This window comes from Elephantulus edwardii, unplaced genomic scaffold (assembly GCF_000299155.1).
Source record: "Elephantulus edwardii isolate Elephantulus edwardi_28Jun2011 unplaced genomic scaffold, EleEdw1.0 scaffold00051, whole genome shotgun sequence".
Taxonomy (NCBI): domain Eukaryota; kingdom Metazoa; phylum Chordata; class Mammalia; order Macroscelidea; family Macroscelididae; genus Elephantulus; species Elephantulus edwardii.
In genome coordinates, this window is record NW_006399801.1 from 12,590,618 (window position 1) to 12,609,685 (window position 19,068).

General features: G+C 44.8%; 1 protein-coding gene across 2 annotated transcripts in view; it reads right to left on the reverse strand.

Moving 5' to 3' along the window:
* The window catches only part of ITSN1 (intersectin 1 (SH3 domain protein)), a 286,095-nt gene that overhangs the window by 57,446 nt on the left and 209,581 nt on the right, over nt 1–19,068 (reverse strand). The window contains exons 27-30 of one of the 2 annotated variants that reach the window (XM_006886745.1): nt 17,468–17,589; nt 13,767–13,884; nt 11,462–11,653; nt 9,597–11,108 (exon numbers count right to left, since the gene is read on the reverse strand). In XM_006886745.1, coding sequence (XP_006886807.1) covers nt 11,107–11,108; nt 11,462–11,653; nt 13,767–13,884; nt 17,468–17,589 — 434 coding nt within the window. In that variant the 3' untranslated portion in view covers nt 9,597–11,106. Of the gene's footprint in view, nt 1–9,596; nt 11,109–11,461; nt 11,654–13,766; nt 13,885–17,467; nt 17,590–19,068 lie in introns of those variants that run through there. The other variant, XM_006886744.1, reaches the window with a different exon arrangement.

Sequence of the window (19,068 nt, forward strand, 5' to 3'; positions counted from 1 at the left end):
TATGCAGATGTGTATACACCCTCCACCCCCAACCCACTACCCACTCCTCTCCATGGCTATTTCAGGGAGCTCTGCTGGCTTAGTGGTAAGGGGTTGCACTGCCAACTCCTAGGCAAGTGGTTCAAGTACACCAGCTGCTCTGAAGAAAGAAGAGCAATCTCCTCCTGTGCAATTTACTGCCTCCAAAAACCTGCTGACGGGTCAGCTATGGGTTGGCTCTGACTCGACAGTACATACATAACAACACTGCTATTGCAGTGAGCTCTCAAGTTCTCTCAATATATGACCAGAGCTCTTCTTGTCTGATCTTATGTGAAATACCTAGCATGGGTATATACATAGAAATTAGCTTTTGTAGCCTTGTGGTAAGACGTTGCACTGCCAACCCAAAGGCAGAAGGTTTGAATCCACCAGCTGTTCCATGGGAGAAAGATAGACAATCTCCTTCTGTGCAATTTACAGCCTCTGAAAACCCACTGCAGGGTCAACAATTGAGTTGTTCCCAGCCTGCTAGCACATTACAACAAGAGTTGTTTTCGGGGGGGGGGGGGGAAGGAGGGAGTCAGTCCTTAAGAGACACTGAGTTTCTGTGTAATCATGGTTGGAAAATTTAGAAATTAATAATGATAATAAGAGTTGCACAGTATGACCTATATCACTGAAGTATACATGTAAAAGTTGTTAATTGACCAATTAGCATTTGCATGACAAGTATGTCCTTTGGCTGAAAAACTAATTTCCTGGTTGAGGATAGAGGTGGGGCGGTGGTGGTGGTTTTCTAGTAGTGGTGTCCCTCAAGCACAGGTCTCCCTGGGTCCAGGCCCTATCACAGAGCAATAAAGAAGGCTGTGATGGTCTCCTTCAGAGTCCTGCTGTGAAGAAAGGCCTGTGGAATCAGAGAGCGAAACATTTTTTTTGGAAGCAATGGGGGAGCAAGGCACCAAGGGAGAAGGGCCAGGGTGCTGCTCAGACCATACAATGTGGCTTACAACCTAGAGAGAGACAGGGCCTCACACAATAAAGAAATTGTATGAGATACAATCACTACTCTGCGGGCTGAACACTGAGGGACAGTCTTTGCCCCCAGGGCTCTCAAGTCTAATTATAGAGATAGGAGTATCTGCTATCTGTTTGTCAACCTTTCTCCACCCATTTTCTAGGAATTCAGATAAGAGTTGAACCATGGGCCATTAATGGTACTGGAGGAGGCAGCAAAGAAGGCAGGCAGTCAGTGAACAGGAAGAGAGAGTGGGGAAAAGGAGAGGGCATTTCTGGCTGGGTGCATCAGCTGCTTAGACTAGACGCCAGCATCCCTGAGGAGTGTGAGGAGATTGTGAAGACGAGAAGGGAAGGGTGGGCTTGGCTGAGGAAGGGTTCCCGGAGGCTGAGCCCTGAGCTCCATCCCTGCAAGCGTGAGCCCAGGAAGGCACGTGTCTGACCATATCTGTTAGGAGAACATGGGGTTGCATTAAGCCATCAAATGGGGAAAGGCTGTGTGTCCGGGACGTCTGCACTTCCTCACAGTTTCCCTGATGCTGGGATCGAGAATGTCACAGTGAGGCCAGGCAAGGTTTGGGGTCAGGGATCTTATTATCTTATTATCAAGGTGTTTGCAGGTCAAAGCAGATAGTTTTCAAAGAGGGCCGGCTGGAAAGCTGTTGGGCAACAGAAGCTTCACCTGCTGTCAAAGGGCATCACAGTGACTCAAAAGGTCGGATGGACAAGGACAGACTCTGGCCCAGATCCAGGAGGAAACTGGCTCCAGAACCACTGGCCTTAATGGCACCTCTCCTACTTTGGGCACGTTGTCAGGAGAGACCATGGAAAAGGACACCATGCTGGGCTGTGCAAAGGAGAGCAAGACGCTCAACAAGACGGACAGACAGTGGCTTCAGCAAGGGCGTTAACATGGGGAGACTGTGATGGCACAGGGTTGGGCAAGGTTTCGACTGGTTGTACATAACGCCGCTACGCATCAAAGTTGACTCGACAGCCCCTGTCAACAACTGACACAACTCACAGAAGAACGCTCTAATTGGGGAGGGTTCTCCTTGAGGAAATGGTGACTCAGCTGTGCTACAGAACTGAGTCAAACACACATTAAAGAGGAGAGGGAGGGAGGGGGGCTGCCAGATGAGCTGGAGAAGAAGGAAGCTAACCAGGCAGGGTCTTGCAGACCAAATGGTTTTGAGCCTACAGGACAATTTTAAGCGGAAGTACAGGGATTGATCAGGAACCATGGGTGATGCAACTGGCGAATGCACATGGCTGCTAGCCGAAAGTTTGGCGATTTGTGTAGACTGATAGGTGACCTGGTGATCTGCTTCTGAAAAGCCAGTCATTGAAAATCCCAAGGGCAAAGCTCTACTCTGACCACGTGGCACTGCTGTGAGTCACGGTGGCCCTGGCTGGTAGCAGTTGCTGAGTGCAATCGAGTTTGCACTGACTCACGGTTGACCCTCCAGCAGGTGTCCAAAGGCAGTAAATTACACAGGAGGTGGTTGCCCATTTTTCTCACAAGGAGCAGCTGGCAAATTCAAACCGTGTACCTTTGGGTTGGCAGCACAACTCCTTACCAATGAGCCACCAAAGTAGTTGTTGATGTTAGGTACCATTGAGTCGAGTACCATTAACAGTGACCCTATGAACAGCAGATTTGAACCCTGTCTTATCCTGTTTCATCCTCGGCATCTCTGGCACACAGGGGCCATTGTCGCGCACTTGCAGGGCATCATCCAGTTGTTTTTTTTTGGGGGGGGGTTTAACTAGGCTCTCTGCACAGTGTGGAGATAAGTCTAGAGAGTGAGTGTGGCAGCAGAGAAAAAAGCTGGAGGGCCACTGCCATTCTCATGGAAGGAGCAGAAGCTCTCTCACCCTCAGGGCCTTTGCACATGTTCCTTCCACGTAGAACATTCTTCCTTTATCTTTGCAGGTTGCCTCCTTCCCTGCATCCAGGTCTCCACTCTACAATGCTTTTTCCAGAGGTCCTCCCTGGTCACCCATCCATTGTCACCAGGGACCTAATTCACACTCTGTGACTCTTCAAAACATCCACCTGTGGTGGAAATGATTGTGCTTATTGGTGTGTTTATTGGTCTCCTGTCTCTCTGTGAGCTCCAGGAGAGCAAGCCTCTTGTCTACTTCTATTTGGTGAAGCCATTTCAACCGCCAGTCCAGTGCACCGACAGTGTGGTGCTGTAGCCCTCGGCCACTATTCCTAGGGAAGAACAGGATAATGGTTGCTGTCAGGGGCAGGCTAGTGCCTCCGGAGCAGAAGAGGGGGGAAGAGAAAGAGAAAAAGAAACAGAAAGTTTAAGCTGGTAGATGAACTTCTGTCCTTGAAGATGGGGTGGGGTGAGGGTTTAGCTGTGGAGGGTGGTGTCTGAAGACCCCCTTACAATGGGGCCTCAGGACTCCAAGGTAACGCTCCAGAAAGGAAAGGACATCCTTGGCACAGCCTCCTCTCCAGCGCCGGCTGCAGGCTCGGCTGCAGGGCTGTGGAGGCTTCCCAAAGCTCTGGGCCTGAGCACCGTGTCCTGGTGTCCGTGGAGAGAATGAACCTCCTGGAGGCTCTTGCTATGCTGGGGGTGGCTGCTCTGGAGACGGCGCTGTGGGGCAGAACCCCTCGCAGCACATCCTCCTTGTCTGAGCTGCATGACTCTGTTTAAAAAACCAGCTGCTGGCATGTTGGGGACTGAACGTACCATTCTTTGCTGGAAAGGGAACACAAGGCCAGAGAATGCAGTGCTGAGAAGGAAAGGGTCCAGTGACTCAAGGCAGTTGTGACAGGTTTATTGTGGTGCACTGCATGGGCCTGCCAACATTGTTCCACAGACTCGACCTTTGAAAGCCTCGCACATTCTGGTTTCCCTGTGGGCTCCCCCACCGTCAGCCGTGTGAAACTCGGGGGCAGCTTCTCTACACCCACCAGGAGTACTGATGAGAATGTGACCTCCAGTCCAGGGAGATCCAAGGCCCATCTGGGGAGCACGGGGAAGATGTAGTCAGGAGCTGCTCGCTTTGGCACTAGTGGGCCTCCTGTTACTGCTTTTCTTCAAAACCACTCAAACCCAATCCAGTGCTGTTGAGTCAATCCCATCTCCTGATATCCTCAATCAGATTTTCAAGGCTGTCAATCTGAACAGGAGGAGACTGCCCAACTTTGTCCTGTGGAATGGCTCAGGGATTTGAACAGCTGACTTTCAGGTTAGTGGTGCGATGTTATATGCACTTTACCACCAGAGCTCCTTTTATCAGAGAACATGTGTCCCTAGCAGGAGAGACAAATCTTTTTTTTTTTCTATAATTATATTTTATTAATTTTCATAAACATTTACAGAGATTTTGGGTTTCCATTCATTCATTGTTGCACTATTCTCTCTACCCTCCTCCCAGTTTGTTCTTGTCCAAATGCCACAGTGCTTGTCAAAGCCAGTAGGAGAGACAAATCTTGACATGAGACATCTAGAAACTTCCATTGAATTTTTCTAATCTTTCCACTCTGGTGTCCCTAATCTCTAAATGCATATCTTCTGGTAGTTCTTAAAAGACACTCAATTCAGCGGCTGTCTGCTTAATACAAAGAAAGCCACAGGATTAAATTCACAGAGACAACTGTCTTTTGTAATTTTTTTTTAAAATTAGTATTTTAAGGAGCTTACAGTGTGCTAGGTGGTGTTATTATTGCCATCTCCTTTGGATGCAGGAGGAAAGGGAAGCACAAAGAGATAAACATCTTCCTCAAGATCACACAGGTGGCCAAGCTGGAAGCTTGATCTCAGGCTCTGAATGACCATCCAGCTTTGTTTCTTAGCATCTGCTAGGTGCCAGGATACAGTTGTGCTCACTTCAGGCACCCAAATAAGAATCTTCCTGTGTGCAGTTGACCGGTAAGAAAAGAAAATGTTCCTACATTTACCTAGAAACGAGAGTAAACGATTACACTAAACTTGCAGACAAGCTCAGTTATTATTCTATGTTCTGGTGCCAGCCCCAACAATCTGGAAAAGTGTAGTGAACAAGTGCAAAGGAAGAGCAACACACGTACTTCTGTGGGCACAGAGCAAGGGGATCTCCTCTGAGCCTTCATCTCTGGAAGATGGTCCATCAGGGGAATGAAGGTCAGGTGCGTCTTCAACTCGTGTATTAAAACAAATGTGCACCAAAGGAGTCCTTTCTAACAGCTTCAAACTGCCATAGACATCCCTGAGGAGACCCACGTGACAAAAGAGCCATCCCCCATCTGCTCAAATCTGGACGTGGGCAGCTCTGAGATGGTCAGTGTCCCAGCTGCCTTTGAGTTGACTCTGATGCATGGTGACTAGTGTCTGTCAGAGCAGACTGTGTGCCAGTTTTCAGTAGCTAATTTTTTTGGATGTAGATTATCTGAGCTTCTTCTGAGGTGCCTAAGGTGGTACTGAACCTCCAAAGTTTCAGTTAGCAGCTGGGCACATTATCTCGTTTGCGCCAGCCAGGAGTCTTCTGGGATGAACACCACTGCTCCTCTCAAATATTCCTACTGAACAGACCTTTGGCAAAGTTACCACACTTCCCCGGAGCCCTGGTGTCTGCTAGGATCTCAGGTCTTCTAATAGTCCATAGGGTGCATCTCTTCACCTGTTCACCTCTACCATCAGTCATATGTCTATTTCCTTCCTCCTGGAGGGGTGTGTGTGCCTAGGATACATCCACGTGGATGAGTACGCACTGCTGCATGGTGACAGGTACCCAGGTGGGAAACCGCACAGGACATTCAGGAGGAGCTAGGAGGATCAGTTGTCTCCTACTCTCTCCAACTAAAACATCTTCCTTGGTGAAACATGGCGGATTAGAGGGCTTTACCCTCACCTGCCTTCAAGTGAGGAACAGTGACAAGAGAAGACACTTCCACTTTGACAATTATGATGGGTTGTGTCCATGGAGGGGTTATTTCCTCTTTTGAGGCTTGTAACTTCCCTCTCAAACTGCATGCCAGCCAAATGTAGACCCAGCAGCTGTCAGCCCTGGCTAGGATCTTCTGTGGACTGTCTTCATCTACTTTCTGCCTTTGCCCTGATCACATTATTGTAATTCAGCAAACTTCAGGCGAGGCAGTTAAAACTCATCGCCATCAATTTGATTCCAACTCACAGTGATTCCTTCCAGTCAGGAGTCTTAATCACCTGCAAATCACCCTCTCTGACCCTTTCTGTCATTCACTGCTTGTCTCCCTGCTTCATCTTTGTCTCTGAATCTTTCTGTCACACACACACACACACACACACACACACACACACAAGCTTCTAGAGGTAGTAAGCTCAACAGCAAGTTATACTGACAAGAATTTCATAGCTGGTTTTCACAATGGAGTACTTGAAATGGACTCACTACATAGCAGGAAGCATTCTGGATGTCTGTTTTTTTAAGTCTGGCTCTCGGAAGGGCCCGAGAGAACAGAGGCTTAAGAGAAATATTCACAGAAGGCTATTGTATCCTTTGACCTACATATCCCCAGCCTCCCAGATCCAAACTGCCAGACACTTTGGAGCAGGGAGGACCCTAGTGGTGCAGAGGCCAAAGTGATTGGCTGGTAACCAAAAAGTTCCGCTGTTTGAACCCACCAGCTGCTCTTCGGGAGAAAGACGTGGCAGTGTGGTGGGTTTTGTGTTTGGCTTTTTCGAAGGAGGAGAAATTTTTTTACAATTTTTTAGGAGTGTTGGCATTCAAGGCAATTTCTCTAAAAAGTCTTCCTGGTATTTTTGGAATGAAGAAAGAATAAGATTAATTTCTAAACTTGGTGGAAGAAAAAACATTTACTTTCTTCCAGAAATGATTTTTCAGTTTGCCAGGGAGCAGGACTGCATGCGTCTTGGTAAGCTTGTTCCCCAGCTGTCGCAGACGTGGCGTGCAGGCTTGGCCGCCAGGAAGAGTGAGCCGCCTTCAACGGCTCCTTTCAAGGATGTTGTTGCTATGGGGATGTTCAAATAGAAATGAAATGGACACTTTGGTCTCCTCTCTGAGGAAACACATGCCAAAGAATGTGTTTTCTTCACTTTTATTAATTCATTTGATTCACTCACTCAAAGGCATTTTTAACATATCATCTCCTATGTGTAACTGGCAGCTTCATGTGATTCACCCTACTACTGAGGTGTTCCTGAGCTAAGATTGCCAGATATTTTTTTTCTCTAATGATAACATAAAAAGTGGAGGGAGATCACCCAAGCAATCTGGGCTTGCTATGCTTCCAACAGAGCTGCTTGCCTTTGGATCCCCTTCCAGAGACCAGGCAATCGTGTTTGCACTGCACATGTATGTTGTAACTTCACAAAGGAGTGAGCCCTTTCTTTAGGTCACTTTCCCAAAGACATTTCCATGCAGAGGCAGCTGGGGTGCAGGCTACTTGGGGAGTCCGTGGCAAACGCCCTGTCCCTTCAGCTCTCCAGGGTCTGCTCCTGCAGCGAGAACCCACAGTGTGGAAGGCAATTTATGAAGGCGAGATAAAGGTCGTTTCTTTTGTATTCTTGTCCATATGCCACTGAGGCAAAATGGTATTCAAAGTTCAGTTGTAAATATATTTGTATAGACAAATGAAAACCAAAGTAAAATAAAATAAAAAATAATTTCTGGATTAAATGACCAGTAGTTTTCATCTCAAAAGAGCGCAAAAGCAACTAACCACCTTTAAATTTCAGAGCCAATGCTGACATTTAATATTGCTTGACTAATTAGAAGTAAAATGCTTTTTCACTTTTTTTTAATTCGATATTTCACTAACAGGTTCTTGGAGATTATGGTTAACATACCATAAAAGCCAGTATCAAAATGCAAACAGTATGGGGAGTAATCAAGAATAACAAGGACAAGTTTAAAAAACCAAAGTTTTGGGCTACTTTTTATACTGTAGGTAGATGGTGTGAGTTTACAAAAAATTACATTTACTTAACAGTTGTTATTAGCAGCTATTGGCAAGGCCACTCTTGGTCATGAACCACCAGGTCAACTGTAACTGTGGTGCCCAGTGGTTGAAACCAGGGTTTCTGAACCTCAGCACTAGGGGCACCCTGGGTGTGACCCATCTTTGCTGTGACAAACAATTTTTCATGCATTGTGGGATATTGACCAACATCCTTAGCTTCTGCCCATCAGATGCTAGCACCCAAGTTGTGAGTAGGGACTTCTGGTGGCCTCATCTGTGGGGAGTTACAGTGCTAATCCAAAGGCTGCATTTCTTTGGTGTTCAAAACCATCAGCAGTCACCCAGTAGAAAGATGGCCAACCTCTTCCCATGCAATTTACAGCCTAAGAAAACTCGCTGCAGAGTTAGCTATGAGTTGATGATGCTGACTTGATGGTAAAGAGTTTAGTTTGAAGTTGTTAACATTAAAAAATGTCTTCAGACACTGGGGTGTGGACTTGCCCAGTTGAGGACCATTAGGTTAGATGGGAGACTTTACAGTTGGGATGGGAGGGCAGGATTTAAGTCAGCTTCACAGATGCAGGAGAAAACCTACAGTAATGATCTACAGAGTGTACCAGAGGGAATGTTCCAAAGCAGACAGCAGAGTATTACCCACCTTGACAATAGCATCCCTTCAAGCCCAACTCAGGGCTGGAGAAGATACGCTGACTTACACAGGGAAGGGAATCCTAGGAAAACACAAGGCTTGCTGACTTGGCCTTTGCCCTACAAGGGTGTGGGGATAGTAGTGGGTAACTCTTCTCCTTCCACGTCCTGGCCTTTACATACCCTAATACGTCCATCTAGAATATCCACTTCTCGCCACCTTTTCATCTGGCATCTACTTCCTTTTCAGTTCTTAACTAAATGTTCACCTGTTCCTGTGAGAGTCCTGCAACCCCTGCTTCTCTGCTCTGTGCACCTGTGCTCAGTGGGGCCTTACCTAGCACAGAACTCCTCATCCACACCACATACACTGCTTGGAAGGACGGAGTCTGCTTTTCTGCTTGGTTCTCTCCATTAGAATATGAACTCCATGAGGACAGGAACCTTATCCGTACTGAGTACATGGTTAATGTCTTCCCTCCACCACCCCCTCCAAAAAACCCATTTACTGAGTTGAAGAATGACATTGCTTTCCAAATGAATATTAAGGGAAGACCAATAAGTGAAGCTAATGACAGTGGAAGCAAGCACATGGGCATTATAGCAATTTTTCATCAGTGTGCTCATTGGTTTATTTCTACAAAGTGCATCAAACTGAGTGTGTGGAGCCAAAGTGGATCCTGATCAACCAAATGAAGCTGTGAAAGTTCCCATCTTCACTCATTTAGTTTTGGAAGTCAACAGTCTCTTATGGATAAGTGTGTTGGTCCCACAGTGAAGTCCACACCTTGTCCAACATATCAACAACATACACTAGGGCCAATGACATAGCAAAATGCTAAGCTCGGCGTAGCTCTAGTCCTCTAACCAGTACTACAAGGAGCAGTACTGTACATATTGGTCAGGGCAGATGAGGAGCAAGGGGAAAACTGGTGAAGTCTCTATTGTCAAAGAGTACCCGTCAAAATCGGCACCCAGCTGATGTCCAGTCTGTGAGACCACGTCACCACTAACCAGGTTCCAACATCAAGAACACAGAGGCATTTCCTTCTAACTTTTATATGAAGAATTTAATTATCTATACACATAACTAATTCAAAAAGTTGTATTACAGTTGTTAAAGCCGCAGGTTTAGATATTTATATATTTTACATTCATAGCCGTTAAAATACTGAAGCGCAACAGATGAGGAGGGGCCATCCTCATTCTTTGCACCATGAACATGGAGAAGGACTTCGAGAACATGCCCAGCACAGACCCCGGGAGGTGTGCAAGCAGACGGTGACTACGTGTTAGGAAGGCATTAGTAGAACAGTTACAGACTGTGCTTGAGGCTCCCCTACCCCCCGCCCCCGGTATTCTGTGCTGTCAGCAACAGGCGTTTTTATTGAGAGCTTGAAACTAACATTTAAAAGACAAAAATGGCTTCGGCTATAGCACATCTAACACACAAACGGACCATGAGCTCCATTTCATATTAATCTGTAGAAATTCCACAGTCTAGTTAAAAAATGTAAACATTGGAAATTAATTGCAAGGAGATTTCTATACATTCTTTCTTGTCAAAAAAATTATTTGTTCAAAATATGTCATTCCATGAAAAGTAATTGGAATAAAACGTCATGTAACAGAGACTAAGAAGAGATTGCCGACATTATTGATCGTTAACAACCTCCACATTGTTGTCGACCGATTCATGGTATGAAAACACACAAAATTAAAAACCCCAAACAGAAAACACCAACTCAACCAGATAAATCTGAGACTGAACAAAAACACAGGTGCTTTTTCATGTGGCTACAAGGTCACTGTGCAAAATAAAATTAATGCAATATGAGTAGAGCATCATACACATTTTGCCATGAAGAGAACTAATTTCTTATGTACAGGATGTATTACATGCTCACCAAATTACATCTGATACACACAAACAAGCACAAAATAGCTTCTGTTTAATTGGGCTCATTCTACACATCTTTAAAACAGATATATTGAACTCTTCTGCACTTCTAGAGTTAGGGGGGAAACCCAAACTACACAATTTAGTTGGTAACACTGGACAAAATGAAAATTACACAGTCTCAGATTTATGGACATTTGGAACATTTTTAATAGCACATGCAGCATTCCTTGATAGTGGGTCTTTTTGCAAAACCAAAATAGCAAAGAAGTGATTTCCTTTCTTTTTTTTTTTTATTAAAAGGCTAAAATACATGTGTTTAAAAAGAATTTTCAAACTATTAAAAGCACCTGTGCAAAGGTGGGGGGAATCAATTTGAGTCACAAGGAAAGCCACAAAAGGACCCACTACCCTGTGTATTTTTGTAATTTTTGCTTCTATCTCTGCAAGTAATAACTCAAACATTGCGATCGCATGCAACTAAGGTAAAATGAGGTAAACTGCTCTGCAGTGAGTTCTTCTACTCAGAAGGCAGTAGATGATCATGCTGGAAGTCACATGATCAAGGCTGCATCTCCCATCATCCCTCTGGGCAGTGATATGGGATAGTGGGTCTCTTTGAGGACTTTCAAGCCTGAGTGGGGGATGGACAACATATGATTCCTAGAAAAAGGAGGAAAACAACACATAAGCAAAACAAAACAATGAGCAAAATTCAAGCTAGGAAAATGAGTCAGGCATGTAAACAGCATGGTGCCAAAATGATTTAAAAAAAAAAAAAAGAAAAGGAGAAAGAGGGGAGAGGGGAGGGGGCATGCTACAGAAGGAATGAAAATAAAAAAGAAATAACCCCACAAGATAAAGTCTTGCACTACAGAAGGTCTTCAAAGAGACTGTTGCGAATGCAGCAATGTCTAGCTTTAAGTTCTGCAAACAAAGCTCGCAGAATCAGAGCAATGCTGCATGTTTTACTTAGATACCAGAGAGGGGCGGTAGCAGAGCCGCCAGGCACTTACATTGCTGGCTGGGGTCCATGTCTGTGGTCAGCTTCACATAATTGGATGGGAAGAGTCCCACTTGTCCATTGACTTCTCCTTTCCACCAGTCAGGGTCCTCCTTGTTGAGGACGTTGATGATCTGGCCCTTGTTGAAGGCCAGCTCGTCATCGTTCTGTGCGGTGTAGTCATACATCCCGATCACCTGGCACACTGCGGGAGAGAGGCTGGGTGAGCAGCTGCATGTCCACTGCAGCACGTGGGGCAGGTAAATGGGAGTATTAGAGAGTCTAGTATTAGTGTGCTCTTTCCTTCCCCCACCCCAATCTCCACAGCACTTTATTTGCAGATCTGAGAGGACAGGGAGATTCCCCTCCTGTTCTTTCAAAATAGGGTAAAATGGAGTGGCACTGCTCTAAATGGGGGCATTTTTTATGGTATGGTAATAGAGGAAGAAGGAGGACCAAAAATGAAGACAACAGCAAAATCTCTACATCATCTTTTAGTTCATATATTATCATCCTCCTTTCCATGTTTACTTGTCAGCAAAATATTTCAAGAAATAATGTGAATGCTTTCACAGACTCATTTCAATTTAGTGCAGTGGGACTCCTCCACATTGCTGACGCCCTCGTTCCCTGCTGTGTGGGACAGCTGTGCATCATGGGGACTATACTACACATTTTTTCTTTTTTTAAGGTAGAAGCTGGTTATCATCTGACTTCCAAAAAACTCATGCTGTAAAAAGTAGAATCAGTGTTTTAAAGGAGCTCCACTTTATCTTTATGTCTTAAAGCAAGAAATACTTGTAATCAAAAACAATCTTTTCTCATTTTATCTCAAACCTCCTGTTGTTCGTTGTCACTGAGTCGGCTCCAGCACTTCCTTGTCCTTGGCCATCTCCATAATCAGGTGAGAACCGGACACTGATGATTCATAGCTTTCACTGGCTGATTTTCAAAAGCAGACTGCCAGGCCTTTCAGGCTAAGTCTTTCTCTGACTTTGGGTACTCCACTGAAACATATTCAGCACCCGGTGGCACCCAAGCCTCCAGTGACTGACTGAGGTGCATTGGCTGGAATCCAAGCTGTGTGCCCACATGGAAGGTGAGAACTCTACCACTGAACGACTACTCTCTCCCAAGAAATGTTCTCATTCCTTGGGTATATTTCAGAGAAATCTGTACATCAGACTGTAGCTGCTAGTTAATTCTTCTAACTGAAGTTTATTGTTGCTGTTGTGTACCATCGAGTCAGAACTGACCCACAGCTGACCCTCCAGTGAGCTTTCAGAGGCACTTTAACTGCGCAAGAGGAAGACTGTCCATCCTTCTTCCGTAGAGTAGCTAGTGGATTTGAACCGTGTGCCTTCAAGATTGTTATGCAGTTTCTCACCATGAGGCCACCCAAGCTCCCAACTGAAGTTTAGGTTGATCAGATCATGCCAGCAATGTATTTCTTGGGGAGGGAAGCCAGCAGCAGGAGAGACCAGCAGCACTATAATCCTCTGTCCTCTCAAGGCACAAGAGGCCCAGCTGGGGTTAGAAAATTCACCAATCTTTTCAGTTCTCACAAAAGCCTGCCAAGTTTTCATTTTATTTTACAGAAAGTGCACAGCAAAGGCATTTAACCACAAGGTGCACAGAGCAAACATTTTCCACAAATGCCACGCAAAAACTGATAGCTTAATGACATAAAGCAGAGTTCTGCTCCTCTAACTTCACCTCTCTTTATTATTATAGAAGCATCTAATGGGATCTATTTTATCGGCAAACAGCCATATGAGCAGTAGTATTCTCTGTTCTTTTCATCCTTTTAGGAAAAAAGTGTGTAAAAATCCTGTCCATTAACTAAACCCTCTCTGCTCCCAGCAAACATCGTAGGGAGTTATTTCAGTCTTCAGTGAACATCACACCAGTACCAGCAGGCGCCTGTGGCCTTCAGCTCAATCTCCTGACCTACTAGACCTCTGCCACTTATTTTTAGGACTATCCTCTGTCCCTTCAACTCCTAGCCCAAATCTCAATTTAAATGGCTGGAAAGAAATCAAGAGAAAAATCAGGCTTTAATGTCATGCCATTCATGACTTCTTTAAGAATCGAGTCCCAACAAGGGCTCTCTTGTGCCCAGCACAGTAAAGCTACTTAGATATTTGGTCCTTTTGAAAAACATATTGTGTACCACAGTAATTGGATGTCAGTTTTAGCAATGACAAAAAGTGCTTAAAACAGATGAGAACAACAACTGAAGACAGTTCATGAGGAAACTGAGTGGGAAGACTACAGTGGCATGTATATTTTCCAATTCGAAGCTGTGAACTACGTACCTGCAGGGAGTGCCATGGACTTTGGTGGCTCTGTTGGAGTAATTTTGCTTGTCCCAGGGCTTAAAAGTTTTACATAATTTGCTGGGAACCAGCCTATCTGGCGCTTCTTTCCACGTGCCTAGTAAGATAATAATTGTATTGGAAATTTTAAGAAGGTCAAAGTTCTTGCACACAGTTACATATACTTGCATACAGATTCAGTTTGCTTCCTAACACAGTATTTTCCCAAAGTATGCATATTAACCAGAAACCAAATGGCATTAGTATTAGAATCCATGGATTACTAAATTTCAAAAATAAAATACTGTAGCTTAAATTCATGTAGTGGCAGGACTGATTGGAAAATCTTGAAGGGTTTTGGATCAGCTGAGTCATGATCATCACAAATTTAGGATATATGCAGGGTATCCAGGATAGAAAACTCCTGCTCATGTAACATTAGCTCTCAGCTATGAGAGGATTTTAAAACTCGACTCATTGCCACCGAGGCAGAATGACTCACAGCTGATCCTCCGGTGGGTTTTCAGAGATTGTTAATCACATGGGAGGAGAGTGCCCATCTGTCTCCCGTGGAGCAGTGGGGAGATTGAAACTGCCTGCCTTTGGGTTGGTAGTGCCAACTAGGCACTACCAGAGCTCCCAGTCAAGGGATATTAGGACTAATAATAATCATAGCAGCTAACATTGAGTACCTCAAGGCAGGCCCTGAGCAAAACACGTCACTTGCATTTATTTGAGCAATGATTCCAGAAAGACTCTACTATTAATATTTCAGTTTTTCCAGGTGAAGAATGTGAGGTCAAAAGGTTAAGTGACAGTCTCACTATCAGGTTATTGGTAAGAGGCCAAGATTCGCAACCATGCCTGCACCCTCTCGTAAGGTTAATGCATGAATAATACATAACTTTAGATGCCAGATAATACGTATGCAGTAAAATACAGAATACAAGCACTCTAACTTGCATCTTACTTTCAAAACCAATCATAATATACAGTGGCAAGACCCATCTTTCTCACTGCCACTTCTTTCTCCTTTGTTGTTATCATTTGTTGTTGTAACATTGTGTCATAACTGACTCATGCTCCAGTGAGATCTCAGAGGCTATAAATCACATGAGAGGAGACTGCTCATATTTGCCCCATGGCGCAGCTGGTGGATTCTAACTGCCTGCTTTTGTGTGGACAGCATAATTCCTTACCACCATTAAGATCTATTCACTGTGAAATTATGAGCCAAGTACTATTGGAGAGGGACAGCATGTCACACAGTCCTGTTTTGGAGAAACTCAAATCTGGAAAGCTGAGAGAGACAAGAGCAAGCAGTTCTAGGAACAAGGCTGTTCTAGGAATATGAAATAGCCTTTAAGAACTGGGTAAATGGGTGCCTTGGGGATAGGGGTGGGAGGGGGAAATACCTGTATCCCTTTTTGTGACTTTTGGACTGGAAAGAATTCATCAACACTTGAACCCATTCTCTTAACAATTCTCACGTTTGCCTTCCTAGTCTGATTCCATGTGCTCACAATGGCCTTGCTATGACTCCCACTCTTTAGCTGTACATGGGCAAGACACATGAGCTGCTGGTAATTCCTTCATGCATGTATCTGGTGAGAGAGGCCCTTTTGTGAAAGCACTAGAAGACTTCCCAACTTTCGTATTTCAGCCACTTTATTGTAAATCACAAACTCCAACCAAAATTATTTGAGAAAGACTAGGAATATGTTGTTATGTCAACTGTGACTCTTAGGGAACATATGCTCTGATCTCTGCCCTATTCTGGGTCAGTCTCACTGATTCCGACACACCTACCCCTATAACCCCAGTTACTGTGTAAATCCATCTCATCCAGGGTCTTCCTCTCCTATGCTGTCCCTCCACCCCTTCAAACATGATGTCCTTCTCCAAGGACCAGTCCCTCCTGGCATTATGCCCAAAGTATGTCACACAGAGCTTCAGAATTCTTGCCTCCAGGAAGCAACCTAGTTTCACCCTCTCCAGGACAGACTTTTTTTGTTGAGAACCAAAAAATATGGTCTCTGTTTACAAGGAAGGTGTTCTGGTGGTCTTGTGGGCTGGGGGAGGTGCGCTGCCTACCCAAAGGTGGCACCTCTTTGGTGTTCCTAATCTAGCAATGGTTTCTCAGGAGAATGACGGGCAAGCGCCTTCTGTGCAATTTATAGCCTCTGAAAACTTGCTGGAGGGTGTCAATGATGGGTCTGTTCCAATTCGACAGCAGTGAGTTAGAGTTTTTTAATTTAGACAGCTTCTGGGTGGATAGTCAGAGAAAGTCACTGTACTAGTGGGGTTTAACCAGCTCTTCAGGAATCAGAGACAGGTGATGGTTGGCCCCTTAGAGACGTGAAGAACAAGAGAGCGGCAAGGCAGGAGAGGGCACAGGGGTTGCTTGCTGCTTTTTTTTTTTTTTTTACAGAGAGTAAATCAACCAGTGTAAGGAGTTAAGAGTGATAAGACAAATTGAGAGGGGTACAGAGGGCTATCTGTAGCAAGTGTCCAATGGGAGTCTCCTAGGTCTTCAAAATAGGAGAGTGACATAGGGACCAGAGGCCTATTAGGCAACAGGGCACAGGAGCCACTAGTGTAAGGGATCCCTATTCCTAACCAGCACAAGGACAGACACACAGGTAGAGTGGATCTGCAGGATTCTCATGGTCAGGTCCCTGCACCAGTAAGCTGTGTATGATCGGTACTTCTAGATGGGTTTCCCAGGGGACATGTCATGGTTAGCTCTACTCCAGGTGATGCCTCCTACTCCAGCCAAGAACAGAATAGAACAGAAGGGAAAGAAATTCATTCTGAGGACTGGAGACACTATTACAAGCAGTGTCACTGCCACTAAAATTACATGAATACTAAAGTATGCCACTTAAAATAAAGGGCTCAATGGGTAAAGCCTACAAGATTCATTTTAAAAAAATGTAAAAATGTTCCTTAGATTTGGCATCCATTGATGTTTCTAACAAGTTTTGCATCATATTTGTACAATGAAACCTTTCAGAGCTGGAATGATGGGATGGCCTTGTTTTTCCAGGTCTCACAAGTTTTCCACCTTGGACAATTTTCTTGCCCCTTATCTATCACTTTCTATGAGAGGACAATATCTGAGTTTTCTTGATCTGGCAGGTCTTAACCTTAAGATTCCAGCTTGCATAGGTTTTACTGGATCACAGTAGCCTTTTAAGCACTGTTGTCTCTGGAAAAGAGACTTATAAAGGCTATCCAGAAGGGTAAATGAGTAGCAAGGCAGTATCATAACAAGAGGAATCAATACAGACCTGTATATAGCAACCCCAGAAAACAGGGGAACTGAAAGTACAGTGTGGTACAGATGTGACTTGAAAAGTAAAGAAAGCAGCCACAGCACTACCATTCCCAGCGTGCCACATCCTACAGACATGTCCCTGGGTGTTCCTTGTCATGGGAATCCTCGCTATTCCCAACTCAGAGGTCAAATTCAGGAATCAAATAGATTTGGATATCTTTCTAGATGAATCCCCAGTTCTCTCAGGATTCTGTGACTGGTAATCCAAAGCTCAGGCATGCAACATACTCAGACAGCACACCACCTCTCATTAGTCTAAGATTCAGGCAGCAAGGGATTTTTATCATTTTTGGTGTCCCTTTGGGATTTTGCACATTCAAACTTGGACAGAGAAGTATACACAAATGGAAACGAAACTAACTTGCAGTTCTCCTTCCCACCATCCACCTGGATTCTTTTTCCGGATCAAAATCAGTTGACCAGGGGCCAGGGTAAGCTGCTCTGGGCCAGTAGCGGTGTATGAGGCAATAACCTGGGCAATTTCTGAAAAACAAAACCACACATTGCAATACACAGTTATAGTCATGAGAAGAGAATTCTCAGAAGACACAGCTACTTCCTAGGTTCACAAACTTCATTAAAAACAACGCCTGGCTGGTTTCCTATGAGATAAATTAGGCTCATTGTATTCCATTCCATGAGCTACAATGCAAACACGGCACTCAAGGGGTTGGTGACCTTTGGTTTCTGTCCCGGGTCCAGTTTTAGGAGGCTCTTGGGACTCATCAACAATTACTTACCAACTTCCCTCCATGACTGCTTCCACCTCACCTCACTTCCGGCACCTTTGCTCACAATGCTGCTCACGAGCTCCATGAACTCTTGGCCTAGTTGCCACCTCGACCCCTCCCCCTGGTACAAGGTCTGCACACAGTAAGGAGCCTTTTCAAGGATGGAGCTAATAAAGTTAAGGAAACTCAAGCAACGCTCTTCCACATGTCTGGTATAGTAGAAAGACATTATTTTTTTCTGATTCTGGCTGACAAATTACTGCCATAAGCGTTCACCTCCACCAACCTGTTCATATTCTCTGGCACTCACATTTTGAGGCCGATCCCTGAATATCAGGTATGAATCATGTCAGTGCAAGTTTACTTCTTGCTATTTCAAGGTAAGGAAGATTCTAGAGTTAAGAAGGAATATTTTACGCAAAAACAATTCAGTGCAAAAAAGTGTGAACAGTTCCATATTTTTCCTGAATGTTAAGAATAGTATGGGGTAAACTCCAGCAGTATCACGGGCTGGGCTCTGAAAAGTAAATTTTTCCAAAGGAGTGTGAGAATGAAAAGGCAAACTCTCCAACTGAACTTGGGCCCCTCTATGGCGAGAGCCTTCTGAAGTTCTAGAAGCAATGCAGAGCAGACTGTTCTACTCCTCTGTACCCACCCTTAATAAGAGCTCCTGAAAGGAAGGGAAGACTGTGGGGGGGAGAGGGAGAGAGACAGGGAAGGAGCACCTAGCCACCCCCATACTTTCTACTACTCCATTAACTCAGGAAGCAAAATGAGATGCAAGCAAACCCTCATTATTCTGTCCTGCAATCAGGGACTGGACATCATGACAGGTGGCCAAGCTGTCACGGTGCAGAACTAGCTCTGTCTGACGTTCTGAGAGCTTGGAAGCAAGAGAAAGCCCAAGTTACATATACTTGGCTCTAAGGCATTAGCAAGGCAATCAGTGTGGGGAGAAAACTTCTATTCCAACATGCCAAGGAACCGCTCTGGATTCCGAGTTTTCAGCATGAAGAAGTCCAAACTAGTGTCCTATTTGGCTTCATATATTCTTGGCTCTGTAAAGTACCTGGCATCCGCAGCCAGCAATCTGCCACAACATTCTTCTCTGTCTTTTGTGCCCCTGAGTAGCTTGCGGGTTTTCAGTACAATGTTAAAGCCGATCTGGGCACCATATGTGAAATACCTGGGCCCTTTGGAATTACAGGCCTCTAAACATTCAATAAGACTC